This window comes from Vidua chalybeata, chromosome 1 (assembly GCF_026979565.1).
Source record: "Vidua chalybeata isolate OUT-0048 chromosome 1, bVidCha1 merged haplotype, whole genome shotgun sequence".
Taxonomy (NCBI): domain Eukaryota; kingdom Metazoa; phylum Chordata; class Aves; order Passeriformes; family Viduidae; genus Vidua; species Vidua chalybeata.
In genome coordinates, this window is record NC_071530.1 from 92,305,825 (window position 1) to 92,327,212 (window position 21,388).

The window sequence follows — 21,388 nt, forward strand, 5'->3', positions numbered from 1 at the left end:
AATCTTCATCTGTGTTCCAAACACAGTTCACAAAACAGGCAACGTTCTTCTGCTGATGCCATACCTGCAAAGGGCTGATCAAAACAAATGGAAAAAAGATGTTCCACTCTAGGATTTCCCTAGCAAACTGAGCTATAAAACTAATGCATACTTACAAATACAGAATAAATTATATAATAAACCACCATATTCCAGGTATATACACCGCAGGTGTATTTTGTTTGGAGACCGTTTCCCCAAAAAACCTGATTTTTCCTCAGCTGTGGAAAAACACAAAAAGGCCAAACAAACCCATCTTTCATGCATGATATCCCCCACTACTCTCACAGTCTTGGTTAAAGTAAAAGCATTAGTAAATGCATATAAATGTTTTCTAAACATTTTACTATAATGGCTAAAACTAAAATTCAACTGTTTTTCAAAGTACCCAATACCATCCAACTCAAATTTTCAGAGCCAAGAATTATACACATATCTATGAATATTTTAATAATATTCATATTATTAAAATATTAATTTTAATAATTCACTTTCTACAACTCCCCATCCCATTAATGCCTGTTGTGCAATGAAGCCACAAAACCCCATCATTATGCTATTATACAGAGGTCACACAGCACTCAATGCACAAGATACACACAAGATCACTTGTACTGTGATCATCCCAGCCACACAATCTTTTGGCCATCAGCACCTGTTTGACAAGGGTCTGGCCTTATGAACTAACAACACTAGAAAAAATTAGAGATAAAACAAAGGTATGTAGAAACAACCTAAATAAATACCTTATGTACCAATTCAAAACCCAGAATAAATAAACTACCCAGGTGGAAAAAAAAGAGATAAAATAGCCATGTACACTGAAGGTTACTGAAGTATTCCTACAGATCTGTTAGGTAGCCAAGCTTTACTACTGCAGCTATTCAAAATAACACATTTTACTTTGCACAGCTATAGGAAACACAGGACAATGAAATGAGAATCATTTAATATACGTAGCACGCATTTACATTTGTTTCTTAAGTTTCTTAATGACTGTCCTTCTGGTGAACAGCTTTTTCTTGCATTTTTGAAACAGCTTCTAGTGGCAGATAAGCAGAGAGTATCTTCAACAATGCCATTTTAAAAGCAAATGGGCAACTGATAGAAAAAAGGCAATCTGACTGAGTCACAAAAAATAGCTGATGGATTGGTCAGGCTAGTACTGTGGTTAGGAAAAGAACTACTGCCTTCACTTCATTTTGTTGTGTTGTCAGGAAATCCTTTGGTATTATTTTGAAAAGGAACTCCTCCAGTAAGGAACAACCTAAGAGCTATTCACTAGCTACACCTACCCTGCCTTAGAAAGAAACATAGTCTCAGGACTTTTATCGTTATTCCAAACCTAGTGGTACAAAACAATCTATGAGCTCTCATTTTTTTCCACCAAAGCACACAATAGATGTCATAACTTAAAGAAAGAAATTGGAGATAACTGAAAAGAATGATGATGTGAGCTTGGAGAGTTACTCCTACAGCAATGCAGCTGTGTGACTAACTGCAACTCCACACCTAACAAAAATCCCATTTTCAACCTGTCCTACTCTTGTTCACTCTCAGCTCAAAGACTTCACTGACACAAGAAACTGAGATTTAGCCCAGCAAACATCCAAGCATGAAACAGAAGGAAAACTATATGCAGATTTTCTAAGAAAATAAATGCTGGGTTTTCTATTTTTTAAGGGAAAACCAGCGATAATTAGATTGCTAAGAAGGTTAGCTAAGAAGAAAAAAAAGAAACAACCACAAAAGCAAAGGAATTCTTTACATCAGCAGGAACATTTGGTAGGACATGAAAAAAACTGTACACTTCTACTTGATCAACAGGGAGCAAGAAGATTCATTCCTGTGAAGGAAAAAAATGGGGCTGGAGAAAGTAGAGCCGCTGACTCAAATAAGAATCAATGCTATTAAAGGGATCAGCAAACAGGTAACAGAATCCTATTCATCTGTCTCAATAGCAAAGAGTTGGGGAGATGTTATTTCCTCATTCCCAAAAAAAAAAAAAAAAAAAAAAAAAAAGAAGAGGGCACACCATCGCTTGAGAAAGGCAGTTCAGCTGTTAGTCAGTAATGTTCCAGGAAGAATAAAGTGTCATTACAGTAAGAAAACATCAAAGCAGGCTCTTCAGTGCCACAACAACACAATCTGATGGCAGCACAGGAGTACAAACAACTGAATTACGTCTCACCTTCACAGACTGAGAATGTGGTGGAATTTTAAACAATCATCAGCCAATCAACAGCCAAAGGTTCGGTCACTGAGCATTTGTAAAGGCCTCATCTCTAAATACACCCTCACAGGACGGTGCCTAATTATTTAATGTCTTTGCTTGTTTTGTGTTTAAACCAGGGAGCAGCTATTCCGATGCTTCAAACCAACACAAGTGTCAGACTTGATAGTTAAGTCTACATAACTCCTTCAGGAAATCAGAACTGGTGCTACTATCAAAGTAAAGAGTAAACTCATTTTATTCAAAATACAGGTGAGTTATGCAGACTTGGAAGACAGAACAGTATTTTTACCAACTACATCTGAAAACAGAAAGTTGAATTCTTTCACCACTTGCGGCTCTCGTGTCATTCAAATGTTAATTTCACAATTAGCACACATTTACCTTTAGGTACGGCTGAGTTACATGCTGCACAAAGTAGAGTTGAGAGATTCCCACCTCATCTTTTTCTTGGACTATTTCAAGCAAGCTACTGTTAGAAATCTACAAATTTTATTACAAATAAGTTAGATAAGCACTTGAAGCCGTGCGAAATCAAGTACTGAACTTGCAAGAGTCCTGGATTTAAGATTAAATCTGCATATATATTTAACATGGAAAAAGTTTACCTTCCTATGCTTTGCACCACGGTAGTGTGACTGAAGACTTATAGCGCACATACAGTAAATGTTACAAACCTGAAAGAGAAAAATTGAAAGCACATCTTCAGTTATGCTACGAATATTCTGCCGTTTGTGAATTATAAATATGAAATACATCCGTTCCTACAGTGCAATCGTGTAATTCTCAAGGTCTTCTTTGGCTCAAACAGTACAGTTTGCATGAATTTTTGGAGAACAGCTTACCACTAAAATGTCCAGAAATAGTATGCAAACCTGATCAAACAATACTTAAACATATGTTTAAATAAATCACGTGGTAAGAAGGTTTTACGAGCCTCCCCCTTCTCTGCTACCAGCACTTTCTGAATTCTTAAGTTTTCTAAAGTCCTCCAAGCTGGAAAGCCAGCAAAAAGGGATGGTCGTGCAGAAACCAGAAAGGAACAGAGGCAAAATTACGCCCTAGAAAAACTGCATCTCCGTTCACTGATCATTCACAGCCACGTTAAAGGGATCCGAAAAACAACGGAGGAAGACACATGCATTTCACTGAGATCCACAGACACGCACATACCATTGCATTGCATTGAGAATTAACAGCAGGCAATGCAGATGTACTGATACTTCTTACTATCTTGAGCTTTCAAAAAAGCAACGACTAATGCATGCTAGTATTGTCTGTTTCCTTTATGTGCTGTCGCAGAACTTGGATGAGCCACAAAAACATCCAGCGCTACAAAAACACTCCAGGACTGACCAATTTAACACGTTCTGACCCGGAGTAGCAGCTTTTAGAGATAAATGAGCCTTTGCGGCCGCCTATCAGAAACACCCAGCAGAGACTGCAAAGGCTGCAATTGAGAACCATTCACCGCACCCGCGACTGCTCAGAACAGCCGGAATTCACCGAATCCAGCTCTTCCAGGGACCGGCCACGTTCTTGCCCACGTTACAGCCCCTCTCGCTTCCAGGTCTGCCCGGCACGCCTGGCTCAGCTCCCCAGGGCCGGGAGCGTGGTTCCCAATCCCCGCACACCTTCCAGAGCCTGCCCGGGCTGACAGCCCACCGAAGACACCCACTCACTTCGCAGTAAAAGAGTTTTTTCTCAGGCTCCGCTTTGCCATCTTCTGCCTTAACTTCCTCAGGCACGGCGCTCATCCTGCACGGCCGGGGGAAAAGAAAATAAAAACAACAAAAAAAAAAAAACAAAAAAACAATTCTTGTTCGCACAGCGCTTTACAGCGATCAGGTGGGGGCGGGGGCCACGCCTCGGGCGGACGAGCTGGGTTTTTATTTCGCTACTCAAGCGCTATTGTTTTATTCTGCGGATCAATCCACATCTTCCACCGCCGGCGCAGCCTCGAAGCATCCGGGAGCTCGCGCCCACCTCGCCCCCTCACAGCGTTCGTCACTTCCGCCAGCGCCACAGCCACGCCCCCAGGCCGGCGGCCGTTGGCGGGCAGCCTCTCGCCTCCGCCAATGGGGAGCCAGCCTGGCGCCGCGCGCCGGGCAGCAGGCCACGCCCCCCGGGCTCAGGCCACGCCCCCTGGCCCCGGCCTGGCTCCCCCTGGTGCCGGGGAGGAGCCCGGGAGCGGCGAGGGCGGGAGGGAGGGAGGCTGGAGGAGTGCCAGGAGAGGCTGCTGGGCCCCGTTCAGGGCAATACTGCGCCCAGTTGAGGCCAAGAGAGGATACTGTAGCCAGTTCAGACCAGGGTGGGTGCCTGGACCTGTTTAGCATGAATACTGGGACCAGTTCAGGCTGGGGGTGGGTACTGGGACCTATCCAGAGCAAATACTGGCAGGGGGCCAGGGTGGACAGATGCTGGGACAAGTTGAGGCCAGGGAGTTCTGGGCCCACTGCGAGGGGGTTACTGGGCCCATATGGGGAAGGGGCAAGAAACACACACAGCAGCAGCAGCAGCTTTAATTTAAATGCAAACATTTTATTTTAAAATGTCTCAACTTTACACTTCTGCCTGGTAATAAATGTAAAATATAATTTAAGAAGTACGCTTAGAAGTTCCTTCTAAAAGCAGGCTGAGGAGACAGTACAAAACACAACAGAAAAGTGCACCGGGTTTAAACAGCATGCCAGAACGTCAAATCCACAGGTCACTGCCTGGTTTGAATCAGCCACAATATCTTTTACAGGTGTATTAGTGATATACTCCTATGCACGAAGCAGCACAGCCAGTGGTGCCGGTTTGGTTAGACATTATCAAAGGCAATCCCACAGGATTCCGGGGGTTGGCTTCCCCGGGGCAGGAGCTGTACCTGTCTGCTGCTTCATCTCCCCGGACGGGCAGCACCCGTGCCTCAGTCACATGCGCCAGTGCAGGCATTACCTGCATCATGGAGTACATTTTCAAACAGTGCTGGGGTGGTAGCAGTGTTCTCTCCAGGAATACACCCTTCTCAAAAAAGTTTTGGGGAATCGTGGAGTGCCAGAAAACTGTCCATAGAACTCCACGTTTGATTACTCCATGTAGGATTAACTGTTTGTTAATCATAGAACCGTAGGATGGTTTGGGTTGGAAGGGATCAAAGATTATCCAGTTCCAGCCCCGCTGCCATGGGAAGGGACACCTTCCACTAGACCAGATTGCTAAGAATTAGTCTTGTCCTCCACTGTGTTTCTTCAGGAGATGCAGGTATGGCACTTTTAATACTGGTTTGTAAGTGGAGTGTAATGGCAGATTATACCCCTTTGGTGAGGATGTTATTGGTACCTGGACATTTCCATAAGAATCAGTCTTTTACATGGAGTCACATTAAAATTCTTGATCATTATTTGCAGTTCTAATCTCAAAATCTAAAATGGACTAATTGAAAACACCTCACTGTACATATTATGTAATGCTTCCATACCCTTCTTAATTAAAAAAAAAATTAAAATTGCAAATTAAAAGTGCAGTTGCATAGTGAGAGAATAAACCCATGTAGAAAAAAATGAAAGAAGCAAAAAAGGAGAAAATTAGTTCCTTGATTTTTTGAAAGAGAGATCATGTCTAAAGAAAAAAGGATTTGGCATTATATACATACTTTGCAGCACTAAACTGTTGGTGGTAGCTGGAGGTTTTGTGGCAGTACAGACTCCTGAAGAGAGGATGTTTCACCAGCAGAGTGACCTTTTTTCTGGTTTTGGGGATACAGCTGTTATTAGTGAGTACCTCCATCTTATTAAAGAGGGGGGAGAAATGAGGGATTGCACTTCTGCCTAACACTGTTCTTTTGGCAAAAGTTTTGAAGTATGCCTAAAGCGGAAATAAAGCTACAGACAGAAAACAGAAAGGACGGAGACCAAAATGTACCATCCTATGCAATCAAAAAGGTGGAAAAGCTAGAGGAGGAAAAGGGAATTGCCTTTAAGCAATTTCTTTAAGGAAGAAAGTGTTCTTTGGTTTTGTTAAGAAGGTTTTCAGGGGGCAGAGGGTGTGAGGAAGACCCCTTTCAGAAGAGGGAAATTTCTTGACCGTGCAGAGGAAGAATCTTCTTAGCTATAGTGAGAGTAGAAACAAAACTGAATACTGTTAATGAGAACTGAGATAACTTTTGTCTTTTTGAAGTTCTTTCTAGAAAGACAAAATGTAAAAAAATTTTAAAAACCCACAACTGTTGATGCTTGCCTCTCCTTATTTCACATTCTAAATCAACATAGGGAGGATACACATGGTCCAAAACCCTAAAAAAAAAAAAAAAAAGGAAGGACAATAAATAGGTTCAGGAGGGAGAGCTCACACCCTCCTGTGGTGCAAAATGAGGAGCTCTAGACCAGAATGTCACCTGATTTTTTTTTTTTTTGACATGTCTTTTAATTGCTGAAATACAATTAATAAGACTAGCCAACCAGCTGATATTCTTTCTATTGCCTTCTGCCACATCTTTATTTACCATAATTCTACCAGTACAAATATGAAACTGAGGCTGTCCCTGGAGCATCAAGGAAATCTTGAAAAAGTTTGGTCTGCATAGTTAGAGCATCAACTGCACAATTACCAGCAGCAAGAGAGTTAATGCACACACTGAATTTGCCACAGTTTGGAAAACTAGCCCCAGGAAATGAACAGGAGCAGTTCGTGCCTCCTAGAATCACGTTTTCAGTCCGATTGAGAAATGCATCTTAGCGTTGAAATTAGTCAATTCTTGTTTTCAAGAAATTATTTTTAGCCTGCAAAGTTACTGAATCAGTTCTACAGAAGAAAAAAGAGGATGTGATTTCAGACCACAGAATTTTTCTGTGGATGAAGAATTAATGATGTAGTCACAGAATAATTACGTCCTGATGGCATTATATCTTTTCTCTCCCCAAAATTTGTCCTAACTTTTTTTTTTTACTGTCCTTCCAAACTACCACTCGAAGAACATCTTTGCCTAAGCACAAGCAAGTGCTTGGATCTCCAGACATTTGGGTTGGTTTTTTTTAAAGGACTTTGTGTGTTTAGAATATATTTCAGCTCATGACTTTGTTCAGAGGCATTTCTGGTAGCCCAATAGGGAAATGCATTCATAGTGACAAGAAAATGCCACATGTCCCTGAAATGTGACAAAGATCTGTTTGTCGTGGTGGTAGTGCCTATGAACATAAGCTACTGGGTGCAGCCCTCATGTATAGGTCTCCTTCAGGTGGATAAAAGCCTTGTGACTACATCCTGAGCAGGGCCACCTGCACAATCTCTTGCTCTCTACATGTTACAGCACCTGTTTCAGAGCACAATGTCTCATAGGGTTTGGCAAGATTTAAAAGAAGAAACTCCAAGGAAAGAAACTCCTGTTCTAGTGAAGGATTTTTGTCTCAGTATAATAAGAAAAATATTTCCATTTTGAATGTTTGCACCCTAAGAGAATAGAGACAAAGAAAACTAGCAGATAGAGAAGACAAGAAAAAATAGAACGGGTCTACACCCCTGTCATTCCGAGGCTGGTTTTCTTGGTTAAGTGACACTGAAATGAAAGAAAATAAGTATGTTAATGTTTTTACCACTACCTAAGGCAATATATGTATTCATACAAAGGGGAAATGATGGGTTTTAACTATTTTAATTAAAATCTAACACCTTGTTATGACAAAATAATGGGTTTCCTGAAATAACTACAGTGGGTGAGGCTATTAGGTGTCCTATTTAAGTTCCAGAATGGCTTCAACATAAAGAGTTAAGTAAAGCTTCTTAGGCAGCAGAAGCTGATCTTATCCCACAGAATATTCCTTGTCTCAGGCTTGTTGCCTCTTAAGTATTTTAAGCACTAGGAATTTCCAGAAGAATTGCACATGCCAATCTCAATACCATATCAAAGGATCAGCACCCAAAGTCTTACTGAACTGACTGATGCTCAAATGTCAGGCTTCCCTATACTATCCAGAGCAGACTCAGATGTAAGAACTTTAAGAATACATGACTGTTCCAATAAAGGGTGGATAAACCACAAACTTAAACTTTGCATTAATATGTTACCATCAAAGAGTAGGAAGTTAATCTTTCCTATGGTGAATTTAAGTACAGTCCCTTAATCTTTCACTTCCCGTGTTAAATCTCCAAACCCAGGATAACTGAAACAAGCTTAGCACTCACACAGTGCTGCCCTCACTCAGAACTTTTGAAACAAAGCTTTACTTTGGTATCCAAAGACTTTAAAGTCAATGTAAATTATTTATAATGTTACCTACAGTCTAGGTCTGCCCCAGTTTCAGTCACTATGTAAGTACAGGAAAATCTACTCTTTTTCCTGTTCAAGCTTACCCCTAGCTCAAATCATGTTGTTTCTCAGTAAAAGTAGTAGCTTTCAATGGTGTTGGACTAGCATTTGTATGGTGCTCAACTGCTGTGCACTGGCAGCTGAAATCAGGTCATATTCTCAGTAAAGACCTCCATCAGCAGCTTTAGCACTGATAATAGTCTCTCTTCTTTGTGGACCAAGTAACATCCCAGGGGAAGACACCTTCTCACAGCTTTTAGAACTGCTCACCTTCCATACTAAAATGTACCCTCCCAAAGATCAGAGAATTCATGAGTCCATTCTGTGTCAGCCTCTGGAGGGTTTATGGCTGAGGAAGTTTGAATGCTATTATCAGTCAGGCATTTCTTTCAGCCTGAATGCTCCAAGTTCCTATTAGGCAACCATTTGACTAGACATTTCTTCTACAAGAATAATTTTTTATTGTTGCTACAATAAATGCATTGGGAGGCTCCTAAAATAGACTCTAGGGCTGTGCTGAAGGGATGCAAATACCAGTTCATTAAGGCTAAAAGCTAAATACCAGTGATTGAAAATATCTTAAACTCTACTCCTCAGTGCTAGTTTTTAGAATAACGCCAAAGCAGCAACAACCACTAAGAAAATGCAACCATTTTAAAGAACTGCTCTGTCTTTCATCCAGTTTACTGGTCAGTGCCAGGAGGTCATTAATGTCTGCATACAAAAAAGTTTTATAAGCTTAAATCAGTGGTAATTTAGTAGGGTAAAATGCAATGTCAGGTTTCAGTCCCAACTCAATCCAGGGCACATATCATGGGGAGAGGATAAAGGCAGATCTGTGCCTTAAACTCAAATGGCAAGAGATTATTTGAAGCATTTATTTCCTCTGTTCTTTCCAAGTACTTAGAAGGAACTGGTCTTTGTTTACTACCAACAATGGTTAGCAATTGTCCAAAAAGAGGATAAACTGCTCATCTCTTCATAAACCCAGGTCTTGGGAGGTTGCTGTACTGCATGTGTGATAATTTAGACTAGAAGTAATTCTACTGATACCACATTTGGTCTCTCATGTGAGACCTGAAATAAGAACTCAGCCACAAATTAAGGGGGCCAAAATCAAATGTGATGTGCAGGATAAGTGTGTTTTTCTTGGCTTCAGACTTTATGGAATAATAAAGAAACAAACATGACTGCATTTACATAGCAGGGAGTCAGAAGGTGACATCTCACTTTTCAGTCACATACACGTGTCAGATTACATTCCCTTACATGCAGAAGCTTCACCTACCTCTATAATATTGATCAATATATGTCTGGGTTTGTTGGAAACATGAAAATGTGTCTGGGTTTGTTGGAAACTTGAGAAAAATTATTCTAACTGATATGTGCCAGGAAAGCCTGAGAGCAGATAGTTATGTCAACAAAAAAAAAAAAAAAAAGAATTTTGTAACAGGGAGAACTTTAGAGAATTTCTGTTGTTAGTATAAATTGCTTCTGCACTCAGAAGCTGAACTGAACCTGGCTGGCACAGTTCTCCCACTGTAGTCACAGCAGGTAGTATTTCTAAGGACAGACAAGGCTTTTGGTGGCACAGTCCTCTGCAGAGTTGCACCTGGTGTAACCACTCCCATTGTGCAAAATGGCATCAGCATGTCCAGATGAAGATAATGGGTATTAGAGTCACACTTCATCAATGCAAATTATGTGAGAAAGTGCAAGGCAATGTGAAACCCCAGGTACTCTCATTCAGAGGTGTGACAGTGATTCCAAGTGTGGAGCTTGTCAAGGAGCTTGTCAGAGGTCATGCAGGTGTATTCTCCACTTGCCCCCAGCCATCTATTCCCACACTACCCTGTCTCCCCATCACCTCGTTTCTGCAAGGCAGCTGCACAAGGAACTGGACTGGAGAATATTGCAGTGTTCACAGCACAGCCCTACAAGCAGATCTGAGGCACACAGTAGTGTCTGGCACCAGCACAGTTCTCCAGTGCACTGCTGCATGCCAAGCAAAGGACCATGACAGCAACTCTGTGAGAGTCTAAAGAACTGCTGTCTGGAGTCATGTAGATAGTAAATCAGTGAAGCAGAGGTTGTGCAGCAACCTGATTTATGGCAGTCTCACTCTGCATGAGGAACAAGTTTGTTTGCCCACAAATATTTTTGCAGTTTGGCTTGAATTTATGTGATGTGGACAGTGGTGTACTGGAGAGCAGTGTAAATTCCACCACCGTGATCTCACTTCAGACCAGGGTCTAATATTGCATTGCAACCACTGGCAGGAGTATTAGAGCAAGGATATCAAGACTGTCTCAAACAAGAGGCAGCACATGGCCAAAAGGGAGCTGATGTACCTCAGACACAAAAAAGGAAACATTCTCATGGCTTGGATATGGTCAACTGGACTATGACAGATTTAACCCAAGATACAGTAAGATGTTGTTGCCCCTCTTTACTGTCCAGTGTGCAGCATTTCATACCATAGTTCATAAGCACTAACATGCAGAGAATTAATATCTTTACATCTGCCAACTCTAATGTACAGGCAGTAAATTCTATCAGAAGAGATGGTCAGTCTTCTTGGAGAAGAGAAGCCTCCCAGGTGCAGAACCATTGCATTACCTGAAAACGTCACTTATCCCACATATTTAAAGCATTTGGAGATTTTTCTGCCACCAATCTGGCATGCAAAGCCATGCCCTTTGTGACTAACAGATAAAGGAAGACATTATAATTATTTATAACATTTTGAAAAAGAAAACATTCATTACAGGGCTTCTTTTAAAAAGCACATATACATACATCTAAGCTTTTTTTTTTAATGATGTGGTTGTTATATAGGTGAAATTGATATAAAGTTGAAATAGTGCAATTTTAAAGAAAAAGTTAGTGCAGGAGTCAAACTACAACAATAACAAAACCCAAATATAATTTTATTTTTTTGTTGTTGTGGAAACGCATTACTGACTGGGTTCAAAGAAAAGTATACACTCTGTTTTCAAAAGCACTAAAGTGCACTGAAGTGCCTTTGAAAGGTATACATCCACCTCTCAGTGAGATTATGGGTTTCTTTTGGGATTGAAACTAGGATGTTTTTGAAAATAATCTTAGTGTGGGATTTAGTTTTGATGTAGGGTGACAATATCTAACAAGCTGCTACCAGTCAAAAAATACTATAAAGTAAAAAAGTGCATTTCCTTTGTTGATGTTACAAGTAACAGCAAGGAAAATAATAGGAGAAATACTTAATACTTATCACATATACTTAACAGCATTTTGTAACTCATTTATAGAAGTAGATTACATCCCACTGTTCAGTCTTTCAGCAGCAACATGAAAGGCTGATGGCAATGAAATGGAAAAATATGGATTCTAAAACAATAATATTATCAAGAAACTTAGGAGTAACTTCAGTTTGAAGTGAAACAATTTCTAACTCATTTATGTAAGTCGTTGTTTTTACTTATGTGGTCCTTTTAAATTAGGAAGTTGTGTTGGGAAGCCCTTTCCTATTGCCATTAATTTAATGCTGGGATGAAGGAATAGCTGATCCTTCTTATAAGAGTGAAAAACAATTATAAAGCAAAAACTCTTATGGTAAACTGATCACACTGAAGACCATAAACATTTTTGATTTGCACAGAGGCATCACATCAGCTTGAGAAAAACAAACAGAACAAAGGAAACAGAAATTGTTAGACTTTGCTAATGAACTGTAGACAAGGGAGGAAAGGTGATAATGAAAAATTATCAGGTATACTTGTGCAGCAAGTAATGACTATTTTTCTGTGCCTGAGGTTTTATCTTTCTTTCATCTTTCCCAAGATCACTAAAAGAAGGGCAGTAGCAGGGGGTAGGCTGTGTGTACCTGTGTCTGTTTCTTTTCACACACAGGTGCACGCACACACACACATTCTCAAAATCTTTCCACTGGCTTTTGATTTTAGTAAGTAATTTAACTCAGTTGGAAGAGAATCTACAACTTCTTGCTTTTAACATTATAAATATTTCAAATGTTATAAAATCTATTGCAAAAATGTACATTCAGCGGTTTTATGAGGCACAGGACCTGCTAATGTATTTTCAGGGAAGCTTGTGTGTACTCTGTTCTGTCCGCTGCTGGACAACGGTGGAGAATCCAGGGGCTCACGCTTGATTGCTTGAACCAAGCAGGGGTTTCTAAATTCACACGGCATTTTAAACACCTCATTAATCGGCTCTTTCTCCTCCCCTGGGCTGGGGCTGTAGAAGTGGCTGTAGCAAGCTGTGTGTGGCAGGTCGGGCATGCTTTCCAAACACACAGAGGAGTTCTGAGGGCAAAAGGGGGACACCTCCTTGTTCCGTGAAGCCTTGCAAGCTCTGTTCAAGGTCAGGTTGTTGGGATGATTTGCTATGATGCACTGCCAATTATGGGGTGTGTAAAGGCAGTGCCTTGGCTTCTGGCATGGCAAGGCTGGCTCGCAGAGGTCCGGCTCCGTTTTGAGGTGCATTCTGTTGGGATAGCTGGACGCCTGCTTTCTCACCGAGCCGCTCTCATCCAGCCAGGCTCGGCTCTGCGAAAGCACGTAGTTATCAGCAATGTTTTCAGAATCAGAGTCATATTCCGTTTTGATAGGCATCTCCAAGGGAACAGCTGTGTCATAGAGAGACTCTGAGGATATTAATGGTCTCTGCAGCTTCACATGGTCTGTCACATAGCTCTCTGCACAGCGCTGTTGGAGCCCCGAGTAAGGCTGGCCGTTTTCTGCGCTTCCCCAGTGGGAAGGACAAGTTGATGCCAAATTTAAAAAATTTTGGTCTCTGTTGTAGAGTGATCCAGCTCTCCTGTTTGGACACGTGTTCATTCTCTGGCTCACAGAACAAGAACTGGAGTTTCTTAAAGTCCAGCTACTGTTTGTGGTGCAGTTGTTTTGTATGCCTAAAACTGATGTATTAGAGCTGAGAGGTTCCTCTTGCATAAAACACTCACCATTAGTATGAGGCTCAAACTTCACTTTTACGTTATCTTGTTCATTCTTCACTGCTGCCCAGTTAAGATGCTTCCACTGGCCCAGAGTTTCAATGGCACTATTATAGGAAAGCCCCTCCAGGTTTCCTTTCAAACTGGCAAAACCACTTAGTATCTTCAATTGTTCATCTTCTTCCCTTTCAATAACAGTAGAAAAAAGAAGTCAGTCAATCAGAGGGTTCTAAATGGTTGTTTTCTGGGATACAGAATGGCTTAACATGCGTTACAAGCTATACACTGTCCTCAATACAGGACTCTCACACCCTTGTGCACAAAATCTTTGCATTTGTTGAGAGAACAAAAGAGTGTCCCCACATCTGGGTGTCAATGTGTGTGCACAGCTAACTTCCTGAGGCATTGCTTCATTTGAATTCATGCATTGTTCTTCCATTTCAGGCACACAGTTCAATAAAGAACCTAAATATTGTAGTACAATACAGTAATTCCCCTACACTTCTGTTCTTCCCTTAAAATATATCTAAATAACATTTTTGTGTAGAAAATTCTAGAGATAAAATACATGAAGTATCTTAGATGAGATACATTTTGTTAACAAGGAGTTATTTGGACACGTAAGACCTTTCTGATCAGAGTGATTTGAGGGACAGCCGTGAGGGTTTAAATTTCAACAACACAGCTGAGAGGAAATAAAATGCCCAAATTAAATAACCAAATAGTGACAGATGTTCATATTGGGTGTATGTTTGTTTTATATGTCTAACTTAATTTGTTGCCTTTTGTTTTCTAAGATGGCCAATAAATTAATTTTCCATGACCTCCAGCTGAAGTACTCAACATTAAAGAAGAAACTGGCAGAGAGTGTTGCCTGAGCACTACCATGCCCAAAGCAGCTGTTTTCAGAACTGGGGTCCAAATCCTGAGATTTAGGTCTTGAATTCACTAATGTGCTGATTCCCAGCTCTGCAGGGTCAACTGCCATGAAACCACCTCATGCATCTCCAAGCAAGAAGCAGCCGTCTCAATAGGAAACTGCCTATAAAAACCTGAAGAACTACTGAGGCGTTTAGAAGGCTTTTTCTTAGTTCACAAGAGAACTTTTTCCTTGAATCAATGTGCAAGAAAAGGATTTTCCAGTAGAGGGAGTCCGTGTTGTTACAAAGAGAGAACGTTCCACTGTAATAATGTACACCATGAAAGAAGAATATTTTCTCTCTCTCTCTTGTTTGAAGCATTAAATATCTTCAGTCCTCTGCTAAATATTCTTATATTTATTATTAACAGTATTGAGATGCAAATGGTCTCATAAAAGTTTGCTGCAGAACATGCTTCTCAGAAAATAGTCAAATTGGGAAGCATAAGACTGAACAAAATGCAATAGTCAAAAAAAGTTAAGCCCTCAAATGAAGAATTTACAGTGAAATAAATTTACAGTGAAAATTCTCCAAAAGAATCTATGTTTCCTGGAAGACAGCATACATTTTAACAGCAGCAAAAAAAAAAGTTGTAGCATATACAAAATCTATCGCAGACTAAGACAAAACTGAATATAAACACCAAGGCCAACTCTTGTAATACTTCAGTCTGTGGGAACTATCAAGCACAAAGGAAGGATTTTAATCACTCTGAAAGCAAAAATGTAACTAAATAAACATGCTTAATTACACAAAAACAATTTGGAAGTAGAGAAACTAAGAAAAGAAACAGCTCCTTTTAATCTGCTTCTTAATAGAAATTCATTCCCTGACACAGCAAGATGACGTTTGTGCCATCCCTGAAAAGGTAAAAAGTTCCAGCATCCTCGGGTGAGAGCTCCCCTGCTATTCATGTGGATCTTGGGAGACACGCCGCCTGCAAGGAATATCTACTCTAGAAGTGCAAAGACTTTTTTCCTTTATTTCTTCCACCTGCAAGGCATTCTGGAAGAAAAAATCTGGGATAACAGCCACATTTTTAGCACTGGGCCAGATGGTGGCTACATAAAACTCCTGGCCCCTGCTCACTGAGTCCACTCTCTTATCTCTTCCCTCAGGCCAGCTTGAAGAGATGCTTCAACAAGGCCCACAGGAACTGGAACAGACAGTCCCACAGGGGAAGGATGAAAAGTCCACTTGAGAGGAAAGGATAAAACTCATCCAAAAACTCCTCTCTGAATGCAAATCTGAGAGATTAGTTTACTGTGAGATTAGTTACTCCGTGACTGAGCCTACAGGCAACTAGATATATCTGTCTACAGGCATACAATGAATCTTAGTACCCTTCTTTAGATTACGTTGCACATGCACAACTGAAAACATGAGCTCAACTGTCTTACATGAAGGGGAAAAAAAAAGCTTAACATAGTCAAATGCTAATAAGCAGAAAAACTAGGACACTAGATTTTCAGCTGCAACGTGAAACAAAACCCAAAGTATATTTTTTTTGTGCAAGAAAGACAAATATTAATAATCAAGTAATTTATTTCTGTGTTAATGTATGTGTATACTCAACTTCAGAAGAAGAAAAGGCTGAAGACAGAAAATAAATATTATTTAGGATTATAACTGCCACTTCATATGTCCCAAGACAGAAATAGATTTCCATATAATAAATAAACTAAATTTTTCTCGCTCAGCTCTTCTCTTAGGTCACTACAGCCCTTTGTAAGATTTCATACAAAAAGAATGCATTCATTTTCCTATTTTTTTTTTGGTACTGGAAAATATACTTACTTTAACATTTGCTGTTGGGCAAGGACATATTCTGAACAACCACTTCGATACAGAAGTTGAGTGTTAGCTTGAAGCCAGACCCAGTGATCTTCATTTGTTTGTACTTTGACTAGAGAAATGCCATTTTCTCCATTATTCTTTGCTATATAATTTTAAAGAAAATAGATTTTAATACAAGCAGTATTAAATATTTTTTGTTAGCTAAACTGCAAATGTTCAAAGATTTCTTTGTTGTCCTAGAAGCATCAGCATAGGAAAGTACAATCTAAAATATATCACAAAATGAAGCATATTACATCTTAAAACTAAAATTTGAAAAGCCTAGTAAGGCACTTAAACTGTAACCAAGGATTTTACAGTAATAGTCATTCCTTCTAATATTTACATCTCAGTAGTAGTAGTACCCACAAAAAAAAAAATTAATGAAAAACGGAGCTATAACAGAGGAATGATTTTAAAGACATTAAAGATTTCCAGCAGATATGACAGAAGGATGAATACAAGTCCACTCAAGAAGAAGTTACCCAGTGGGGCAGGCTTACCATCAAAATTTTATCTATTGTAAAATCTCAAATAGAGACTAGACTCTCATAATTTTTCCACAGCCAAAAACTGCAAAAGCATGAGTCAAAGCTGTGGGCACATCATGAGTTTTAAAGACAATGCATTCTAATTTTCCTCTGTTTTCTAATCCTTGGGGAAAACTAGCATTTGTAACATATCTTCCAATTTTCATCAAAGAGGAATAGATATCGTTATTAATTATCAGGATTTTCACATAAACTTATTGAATTCAGTGCTGCCACTTTTAGGCAAGCATATGTTGAGTATTCTTTTACTACCATCTATTTGCAATTTACTATTTACTCTGTTTATTTCTCTGTAAATTTTCTACCTACTCTGAAATCACAGACTTATTCTGCATTATCTTTTGTGATGGACAATTTCTTTTGTTTTTTTTTTAAAGAATAGGTGCTAGGGAGAAGCAGAAGAGAGCATTGGGACCAAAACCTGAAAAACTTATCAGAAGAAACTAAAAGACGAGTTTCTTTTTCCATAAACTGTATATAATCTAGAAGTACTTAGCAGTACCTTTGATTTGGTTTTCAGCAATCTGTAATGCATTAGTGAAGGCAGCACCTTCATGGTGATTGTTTCTTCCATATAATTCTGTTGCTTCACAAAGTCCTGAACTGCCTTTTGAACTGGAGCTGTAGAGAGGAGAAAATGTGGAAAATTCCTTGTCAGCGAATGACAGCACAGTAGAATCACAGACTCCAAAAAATATGATCTTCAAGCTGATGACCCAAAACCCAGGATGCAACAGGCATTTGGTTTAACTAAGTAGTAACTAGCACTAAATAATTGTCTTTTTCCTGCATCATTTGGTTGCTTCAACTAGTGTGTGACTGGAGTTCTGTATTCAATTAAGAGGAATAGTTATGTTTAGGAATATTCTGTTCATGACTTACTATATCTGGAAAAATAAATTTCATCTGGAATTGAGAGAAATGCTGTGTATATTCTGCTCTTCCTATTCAAGTTACGTTCGAGGTACATACATCACAGTGACCAGCAATGCATTTAAGAGTTGGTATGACTTCAATTTGCAATAAGTACCATATGATTTGAATGTATTTCTTCCAATCTTTAGTTGAAAATGCTTGAATCGGGGCTTTAAAAGGGTGCAATGTTTGTAATACTGAATTACAAATGCTTCCTTGCATTAAGACCATCGGGGAAAAAAAAAAAAAAAAGACTGTGTAAATCTGCCCACCATAATTGGCTACCATGCTTCAGACTTGAACCAAAGCAAACACTGAAGATAAATGGTTGCTTCATTCTTGTCAAAGCCTTGGCCACTGTCCAGTCAGGTAGTAAAGCACTTCACTATGAGGAACTCAGTTCTGATCATCACTTAATTTCACCTGGGCCACTGGAAAAACTAGCAAGTAGAAATTACTTTCCAACTGTATTCCAAAAGCCTGTGTAGTCCATTATATCAGACTTCCAGCAAATTAGTTCTTCTCAAAAGGGTGTATGTACTAGAACCACATTATACATCTGGATAGTGAATACACACATATACAAGCATAATCTAATTAAAAGCCAAATTATGGTACTGTCAGTGATACAGATGAGCATTTTGCTTCAAGCAATAGAACTCATTACTGTAAGGTTATACTTAAGCAAATAAGGGAAAATACAATCCTAGCCCCAAACATCAACAAATTCTGCCACAGAAGAGTAACAAAAATAAGTGTTAGGAAGGAGATGAGCCTGAACACAATTTGTCCTGATCTTTTGTTATTGCTACCAAATGATCACCCCAAGCCATTTAGTACACTTGTAAGCGTACATGTTCATAAAACTTCTGTTGAAAGATAAATTCATACATCAAGTACAACACATTAGACTCTTTGTGAACCCCCCCCCCACACACAAATTCAGCTTTCTGAAGTTTTCCTTTTCCTTTGTTACCAAAATGCCCAAGTCAAAATAATTGTATTAGCAGAAGATACTGAAATTAGAAAACTTACATAAAAAATACTTTTTCTTTTCCACTTTTACAGCTGGCTTACTGCATTGGTAACTTTCGAAGGTTAGAAAGATATCCTAATGTTCCATTTCTAATATAAAATTTTGTATATTGAAATATATTACTTAACATGTATTATAAATAAAGTATAATATATTGTATCATCTTGCCTTCTATTATGCTATATTATAGTAATTGTATTATATTTATTTTGTATTCAATAGTAAATCCAGATAAATTATTCACTTTTCTAAGAAAGAGTTTTAAAATTGAGAGATATTTAGCATAATTTGTGTTTTTTACATGTTTAATAGCCCATAATCTTCACTAAATGCCAAAAGATTAATTTGTAAATACTTTGTGTTCGCTGCTGCTGCATCATCAGCTTTGTGTTTTGCTCTCACAAGCAGGCTTTTCATCTTCATCTCTGTCACAGAAGGGAGCAGAAGTGGTACCACTATGCAGAATAAAGACAGCTGAGGTGGCAATACTGTTCCTGATGAGGACTTCTTCCTTTGTCCAAAGAGGAACTTTAGTTTGCCTTGGAACTGCATTGTCTGGTATAAAAAAAAACACAAACAAAACAAAACAAACAAACAAACAACAAAAAAAAAAACACAAAAAAAAAAACAAACAAAACCAAAAACCCAACAACTTAAGCATTTAGTTTATAAACATTTAGTATGCTAATACAACCTACAGACTGTGTCATTTAACACCAAACCCAGTTTTGAATCAGCGATTGAACTACGAATTTAATTTTCTTCATGTAATTGAAACCATGCCACTTCAGAGGCAGGGTGGGTGGAGGTACTATCAATAGTAAGGTGAGACTTTTGGGGCTGGTTGAGATTTTTTTCTCTCTTGTGTACTCAGAAGTAGAAGTTCTGTGTTACATTCTGTTCACCAAAACGGGCCATGTACAGTGGTGCAAACAGTTGTTTCCTCTGTACCCCACTGAAGCTGGAACCATTCTTTTTCTATGCTCTGTTTTCTCCAGCAAGATGGTTTCTTAGTTTCTTTCCTCTTATTTTGCACTTTCTCTGGGAAGTATACAGACTGGCAAGTATACAACCCAAAGGCTGTGCAGACAGGTACCAAGGAAAAGAATAGGCCCAAGATAGCCACATACAGAGTGCACAGCTTGGAAGGAACCATCTGTCCTCGCCTCAAATGTTTGTGTAGTCAGAGAGCAGGGTTCAAGTTAATAGCAAGCTGCTGCCTCTCAGTGAAAAAATTAACTACCAAAAAAATGCCCAGTGAAAAATCAGCCCATTTGAGTTAGGCATTTTCCAAAGCTATGAGATTAAAGCAGGGATGCAGAAATGACAGCTGCTGAGACCCATAGCCTTCCAACAAATGAGCATCTGAGGCAGAACTTGCATTTCCCAGTCTCATGCTCATTGTTACATTTCTTTGCACATGCTGGAGTTTCCCCTAAGGAGAAACAGCACTGGTCTTTACTAAGGAAATGGAGAAGAAGTGATTTCTAGAAATGAACCACTCCTAGTATGGAGCATGCAAGAGACTTTCTAATTCTGGGTTTTATTATTAAAGGATTCTTTACAAAAGGAAAAAACAGATTATTTTTCCTTCTTCTTAAAGCAAATATTTTGGGCTTGAATGTTAATTGTTGAAATTCAGACTTGCCACCCTTGTGCTATGCCCAGTACAAATTGAGGACAGATATTGTCGAAGAGAGCTCAAAACATAAAAATTTTTAAAGTCTTTCCATTTCAAATATTGCAATCTTCTTTTCTCCCATCATTCTTTACAGATATTAAGAATTATCTTAGGTGTTTCTTGTTAGTGCACAACAAAAGAAAAGTGTATCCTGTCAATGGATTTCCACAATATTTATGTTGAAGAATTTTTCATATGAAGTGATTAAAGTCTATTATGTCATGCCTACAGTGATCTAAGTGAAGTTGTACTTACAAGGAATCCAGAAGTACTGTCCAACAAGCAGCGAACTCGACAGATGAAACAGCGAGTTAAAAAGGAAGAATAATCTGTTGTCATGCTGTCATTCTCTTGTGCTTTGAACAATTTACTGAGAATATATTCTTCTCCTAGGGACAACAGTGGAGGCAACATATATCAGATCACACTAAGAAATAATGAAAATGTTCTGTAGCCAGTTGAGGAAGCTGTTACGGAAATTGCTAAAAATTGCTTTATGGATGGACGAATATTCAATGGTGTCATGTATGGATACATCTGCACATGCTCTTACAAAAGAAAAATAAAAGCTCTGCAATGGGATTCGGGTGAGTTTCTTCCAAAATTTGGACTTTATTTCCTGAGTTTTTGTGATTTTTAATGATGCAAAACAGGGTAACAGATGTCGCTTGTTTTGAGATCAGAGATCACAGAAAATGCATTAGACCTGAGAACAAAATAAGGAAAAATGCTAATCCTAGAAAAAAAAAAAAAAACCAGAACAAAAAAATGGATAGTAGATTATTAGCTAATGTTCAGGTGTTGCACCTCCTTGACTGTTTTGTACAAATGCAGTTTTTTGAAATATTTCCCAAAACACACAAGTATTTATGCAAAACTATGAACTCAAGACCTGAAGTTCTCCACAATATACATTAGGATGAAAATTCCA

The 21,388-nt window shown here is 39.1% G+C and overlaps 2 protein-coding genes across 4 annotated transcripts in view; both read right to left on the reverse strand.

Moving 5' to 3' along the window:
* LOC128790206 (uncharacterized) overlaps positions 1–4,252 on the reverse strand; it is a 28,915-nt gene extending 24,663 nt beyond the window's left edge. For 2 of the 3 annotated variants that reach the window (XM_053946766.1, XM_053946773.1), the window contains exons 1-2: positions 3,629–3,948; positions 2,881–2,949 (exon numbers count right to left, since the gene is read on the reverse strand). In XM_053946766.1, coding sequence (XP_053802741.1) covers positions 2,881–2,949; positions 3,629–3,739 — 180 coding nt within the window. In that variant the 5' untranslated portion in view covers positions 3,740–3,948. The other variant, XM_053946775.1, reaches the window with a different exon arrangement.
* A 7,424-nt stretch (positions 4,253–11,676) lies between these two features.
* The window catches only part of AHRR (aryl hydrocarbon receptor repressor), an 81,028-nt gene continuing 71,316 nt past the window's right edge, over positions 11,677–21,388 (reverse strand). The window contains exons 7-11 of the mRNA XM_053966044.1: positions 20,713–20,846; positions 19,132–19,331; positions 17,328–17,446; positions 16,236–16,377; positions 11,677–13,703 (exon numbers count right to left, since the gene is read on the reverse strand). Of these exons, the coding sequence (XP_053822019.1) occupies positions 12,584–13,703; positions 16,236–16,377; positions 17,328–17,446; positions 19,132–19,331; positions 20,713–20,846 (1,715 nt within the window). The 3' untranslated portion in view covers positions 11,677–12,583. The remainder of the gene's footprint in view (positions 13,704–16,235; positions 16,378–17,327; positions 17,447–19,131; positions 19,332–20,712; positions 20,847–21,388) is intronic.